Source organism: Centropristis striata, chromosome 2, assembly GCF_030273125.1.
Source record: "Centropristis striata isolate RG_2023a ecotype Rhode Island chromosome 2, C.striata_1.0, whole genome shotgun sequence".
In the NCBI taxonomy this organism is placed as follows: Eukaryota; Metazoa; Chordata; class Actinopteri; order Perciformes; family Serranidae; genus Centropristis; species Centropristis striata.
In genome coordinates, this window is record NC_081518.1 from 20,675,049 (window position 1) to 20,681,388 (window position 6,340).

Genomic DNA, 6,340 nt, shown 5'->3' on the forward strand with positions numbered 1-6,340 from the left:
TAAACAAAACAATGTACATGAATGTGAAACAATGTGGCTGAAACGACACGATTGTGTCAATTGTTTCTGTTTAACAGGGCTATAGGCCTGTTGTAGAAACTGTCCCTCAGTGTGTTTGTCCGTGTTTTAAACATCCTGAAACGTCTGCCAGAGGACAGCAGCTGGAACACCCGCTGTCCTGGGTGTTACTGTCTTCAGAATGATGCGTGCCCTACTCAGACAGTGGGTGCTGTAGAGGTCCTATAGGGAGGGGAGAGGGTGACCGATGATCTTCTGGGCTGTTTTAATGACCCTCTGTAGTGCCTTTCTGTGTGCCATGGTGCAGCTGGAAAACCACACACATATACAATATGTCAGCACAGTATCCTGACACAAACCACTAGATTTCTTTCTCAGTATCCAGTGAGTATTCTTCAGAAATGAAAAGTGAGCATGTTCTCCTGTACTGCTCATCATTTAAAATATCCATTAAAGGAAGAGTCCATTTGCTTTCAGAGGACTAATCTGTGAAGAATGTTCTATCAGTCAGCACTATCAGCAGGTCCTCCAGTAGAGGAAGGGTGATGTCTCTCGGTTTTAAAATGGATCCTAAAGACAAGAGAGAAGTGAGTGTGCCAAGTGACTCATGTCAAGTGGACATCCTTATCTATGAAAGATGGGCTGGCTCTCTCTCGCAATGGCTCCACTGCTCTCAAGGCAGACTGCAGGCTTCAGACATCAGGGTAGCTGCTCTGGTTTTAGAAGAACCTTCTGGCTACAAAATGAGAAGTAAGAGTTTCTAGAATTGAGGAAAAAAAAAACAGGATGAGAGCTTCGATTTAGGGAGGATAGTGTCTCCCAGATCAGTTCTTCTGCAAGTTGATTTAAGATGTCATCAAGTCTGAGAGTGTAGTTGAGGGGGAGGAGAGGTGGGTCAGTCCAGAGCAGACTGCTCCACTCCAGGCAGCTGGTCCCTCCTCGAGGCAGCCGGCAGCCACAGGCCACCATGACGGAGTGGACCCTGCTCAAACGTCTCCTGGATGCTGTCCACCAGCACTCCACTATGATCGGTCGCCTGTGGCTCACAGTCATGGTCATCTTCCGGCTGCTCATTGTTGCTGTGGCGACTGAGGACGTGTACACCGACGAGCAGGAGATGTTCGTGTGCAACACGCTGCAGCCGGGATGCTCCACAGTCTGCTACGACGCCTTCGCGCCCATCTCCCAACCTCGCTTCTGGGTCTTCCACATCATCAGCGTCTCCACGCCGTCCCTCTGCTTCATCATCTACACGTGGCACAACCTGTCCAAGCTGCCTCACAACACCAGCCACAGGCAAGGACCAGGACCAGGACCAGGACCGGGGGACGTTCCAGGGAAGGGAGGCGCTGATGTAGAGCGAGGTGGCGGGCGGGAGATGTATGATCGGAGTTGCGACTCAGACAGCTGCTCCATCCGCTCTCATAAACATCTGGGTCACAGCCTGGCAGATGTGTTGGAGGGCATTAACGTGCAGAGCCTCCAGAGGATAGACCCCGGCAACATGGTGTCTTTGAGCCACCCCCGGGATTGCACCTTCAAGGAGGGGAGTGCAGAGGGGCCCATAGTCTCTGGAGGGGTTCTGTCTAAATGTTACATCTTCCATGTGTGTTTACGGGCTGTTCTGGAGGTGGGCTTTGTCCTGGCCCAGTGGAAGCTCTTTGGCTTCCAGGTGCCTGTGCATTTCCTCTGTAGCTCGGCCCCCTGCAGCCAGCCGGTGGACTGCTACATCTCTAGGCCCACTGAGAAGACCATCTTCCTGCTCTTCATGTTTTGCGTGGGGGTTTTCTGTATCCTGCTCAACCTGCTGGAGCTCAACCACCTGGGCTGGAAGAAGATCCGGCAGGTGGTGAAGCTGAGGGAGAGGGCATCCTGGGGAGGTTGTCAAGGCTTGAGGGGGGGGTATGAAACCTTCCCTCCAGACACTCCCTCTGTCACGTCTTCTTTTGGCTTCAGGGATGTGACCAGCACCACCTCCCTGCCCAATTTGGACCTGGTGGTGGCTCACCAGCCTGACTGGACCTGTGCTGTGAACTGTGGCAGGATGAGGCAGCCTGAAGAGGTCCTAGAGACTAGAACAGAGCAACCAAAGAGACAGGATTCCCATAAAGGAGAGAGGCAGCCTCTGAAGAGTAAGAGGACAATCAGAGAGTCCAAACAAAGAAGTGCAGAGGTCTGGATTTAGTCCATTACCACGGGGAAGCACTCTGCTGCCTTTATTTGTTTGACATGCAGATCTCACTTTGGATTTTAAAACATCCCCAGCTAAATTAAATAGTGTAAAGGATTATGTCATGCAAATTACAGAAAATATATATTTTCTTAGTGACCTTTAGTTGAACGAGTCATGCAAGTGCAATTTGTAATGTTCACAGCGTAGAGAATTGACATTTACACAATTCTACAGCAACATATGTTTTAAAAATAGACTCCATTAATCAGTTCTATAGGGGCTGTTCCTGCAAAAAAAGTAGTTCGAATGAAAACTGTTTACAAACTGTTTCATATCCAGAACCAGGACACTGCTTCTGGGAAATATAAACTGTTTCAAATAACTTTTAATGTGAAGCACATACTGCTCCAATTTACTGGCATGGAGGTGACAGCTATTTTAAAACCTGGGCACAAAAATCCCAAACTATCATGTTTAGACACAAGAAATAAAGGGGGAAAAATACAATTGGATTGTAGCTGCCAGATTTGTTGGAGGTCCAATGCAGTCTAATCCTGCCCTGCTGAGAGCTGTGTGTGGTCTTAACTTTAGAGTGATGAATCAAGGTTGGACTTTGCTGTGCTGATTGATTTGGCCTTACACTAACTCACGTTTCCAGCATTTTGACTACACCATTTATACACTGCAAAAAGGTGTGTCTAAAAAACAAGATAAAAACACTAAATCTGAGGGAAATGATCTTGCTGCATGGACAGATAATTTCACTTGACAAGATTTCTTAAATTAAGATTATTAAATCTAGAAATAAGCATGTTGAATGCTTAAAATAAGAAATTAATTCTTAACACAAGATAACTTATGTAACGCTTCTCAATCTAAAGGTTTTTTTTTTCATCTTGGTAAGAAACAAATAATTTGCAGTGGACTCTGCTCGGGCCAGTTCATCGCTGCTTGCAGCTTTAATTTATCTTGTTTTAAGAGTTAATTTCTTATTTTAAGTGTTCAACATGTTTATTTCTAGATTTAATAATCTTAATGTAAGAAATCTTGTCAAGTGAAATTGTCTGGCCATGCAGCAAGATCATTTCCCTCAGATTTAGTGTTTTTATCTTGTTTTTAGACACACCTTTTTTGCAGTGTATAAGTGAATGTGTGTTGGTTGTCCAGTGGCCTGGCCAACTGCAAAGGTCCTCTCAGGCAAGGGGTGTTAGTTGAATGTCACACCTCAGTTTACTGCATTTCCTGTTTGTATCTTTACTGACACTACCAAAATAAAGGCAAAAGTGGCAAAGAATAATGGAAAAAAAAGAGGATGGACTAAATTTTACAAACAGCTCTCTGTATGATGTAACACAATTCAGCAGAACCACAAACTACAGAGTATAGAAAGACAACTAAATTGAATTAACACACCTCTTAAACAGTTTGAACAGAATCTGAACATTATAAGCTTTATGAACATGAGATTTATTACAGGACTGTTGTATCAGACTGTATGTTTTAGTTTCAGTTCTGGGTACCTCATAAATGGCAACTGCTGTTGTGTGTGCTTTTTGTGATGTGGGTGAACTAAACCTTTATTTCACCATAAAGTAACAGACTAGATACTGCCTGTTAAACAGCTTATTAATGACTAGAGTCATTGTGTCAACAAATGTCTCTGTTGTCTATTAAACCTTTTCACATACAGCACCTCTGAATCTTAACCCATAAGAACCCATGGTGACACGGGTGTAACAAACACTTTAAATCTTCTAGATTCTCCCATATTCAGCTTTATGCTTCACCTTAACTCATTAAATCCCTAAGTGACACATACTCTACATCCTGGTGTGGTGGATGTGACTGTGACAAGAAGTGACTTGAAAAATGTGAAAAACAAAATGTGGGTGTGACTGAAAACACAAATCTAAAAAGGTATCTAATTTCAAAGCTTATTTTTTGTTACTTGGAAAAGTTAAAACCCATTTAACAATTCTAATCCGTTAATGTCCTGTATTGCATTTAACCTGTTTTGACCATATTTCCTGAACAAATTAATATAAAACAAGTTAAAAGTCACATTTTTAACCTAAAAATTGTCATGGAAAACGTGGTGTGACGTATTTGTCACAATAACAAATATGGTAATAGGCCACTCAATTATTTTCACTGTTTAAACAAATCTGGAGAGGAATTTGTTGCACTATTAATGTCACAAATTCGATATATGTTGTGGAGATGCAGAGAAAAGGCACATTTGTGTTTTTGTAAGCAGAAAACAGTGAGAAAAAAAGCATATGTGTCTTTTTATATGTGTATAAAAGTGTATGTAAACTTCTGGTTCTAACTGTATGTTGTCCACTTGGTCTGTGGTATATCCCCCATAATTTTCCTTTAAGGACAAAATGGGTCTGGGTTCTTATGGGTTAAAAACTGAATGGAGGTATCAAAATGCTCCGGCAAAGAAACACATAGTGTTTTCATAGTTCAATGATTGCAGAGTCTTAAAGCCCAAGGACATTAAATGTGTTAATTGACAGTGTTTACTATACCATGTGTAGGTTTTGGAGCTACAATGAAAATAAAATTGATGTGTATGTGCTATGTACGATGTGTTCAAAAATGCACATGATAGTAAAATCTAACACAGTTAGTATATATATGTATATATGTTTATATGTATATATGTTTATATATATATATATGTATATATGTTTATATATATATATATATATATATATATATATATGTGTGTTTATATATATATATATATATATATATATATATATATATATATATATATATACACTATGCCTAACATACTAATCAGACTTTAGTCCAAACACACAGACAGATATGCTAAGGGTCACAGGGGCAGTGGTTTTCTAATGCAGCTTGACAATGGTGAAGTTGACATTTTAGTGCATTGAGATGTCTGCAGCCTTTGACAATTAATAACAATATTTTAACTGATCAACTGGAAAAGTGTGTTGGGATAACTGGTGAAGCATTCAACTGGTTCTCTACCTATTTGTCCAAGCCAAAGTTTTTTTCTGCTGGTGACAAAGAATCCTCCTGTGCTCCGTTTACTTGTGGGGTGCCTCAGGGATCAATTCTCTGACCCATATTAATCAATTATATATGCTCCCTTTTAAGGCACTTACATCAGTTTGGTTGAGTGTTTTAACAATCCTATGCTGATGACACACAACTCTATTTCCATTAGGCTTGGTGACCTCTGGTGTCCAGCTGAGATCTGTGACTGGATGTCCCATATTTTTTTCAGTTAAATTGCAGTAAAACCAAAGTTCTGGTTTTCAGTCCAGATCAGGTTTCCATTTACATCATCGAACATCTTGGTTCGGTTCACTAGCCACTAATAGAAAATCCTCTGACCTTTGACATTAGGCTCAAATTACATTAATACTGTTATTTATTCCTGCTGATTTCACTTGAGGAATATTGCAAAAAATACACCCACTTTATTACTGGTAGCTAATAGAAATAATTATCCATGCTTTTGTTTCCTCTCACTGGGACTACTGTAATGTTCTTTACTCCCGCCAAAGAAAATATGCTGTTTCCCAGCTACAGCAAGTTCAAAACATCACAACAACAGGAAAAACAGCCACACAACAAAAGCACAAATGTGGATATTGCTATTCATATTGTATAATTCACAGATCCAGACACACACAAAGCACACATGAATGGTGGCTCCATATCTGCTTCTCATTTCATAACGCAATATATTTATTAATATATTCATTTACAACATCTATAAAACAACATTTTGCATAAATTATGCTACTGAAAAAATAAAACACAGAACTGTGCAGACAGTTTCATTTGCCTAGTCATTGGTTGTAATATGAATACTGAGGAGAGACTTGTGAACTGCAAAGGCAAACAGAGGTACAGTGTGTAAAGAGAGTTTGGGTTTAGTGTATCAAAAGTCGTCATTACTGCATTAAATAGCAGTTTGAAATGGACTAACCTTGTATTCAGTCTGAAGTGTATAAACAGAGTCAAACACAGCATTTATAGAACAATTTCTTCTTCTCTGTTGTTTTCTGGAGACTGAATGCAGGAAGAAACTTCTAACGGACATTCCTCTCTTTGATGAATTGTGTTGTGACTGTGTTGCATCCTGTGCTAAGACCTCCC

The 6,340-nt window shown here is 40.7% G+C and overlaps 1 protein-coding gene across 1 annotated transcript; it reads left to right on the forward strand.

The window, feature by feature from the left end:
* The first annotated feature begins 985 nt into the window (after window positions 1-985).
* On the forward strand, window positions 986-2,203 carry LOC131991470 (gap junction delta-2 protein-like). Its single transcript, XM_059356927.1, has one exon. The coding sequence runs from the start codon at window positions 986-988 to the stop codon at window positions 2,201-2,203; it is 1,218 nt and encodes a 405-aa protein (XP_059212910.1).
* The last annotated feature ends 4,137 nt before the right edge of the window (window positions 2,204-6,340 follow it).

Coding starts and splice junctions, on each gene's coding strand:
- LOC131991470 (XM_059356927.1), top strand. CDS start 986: ATGACGGAGTGGACCCTGCTCAAACGTCTCCTGGATGCTGTCCACCAG.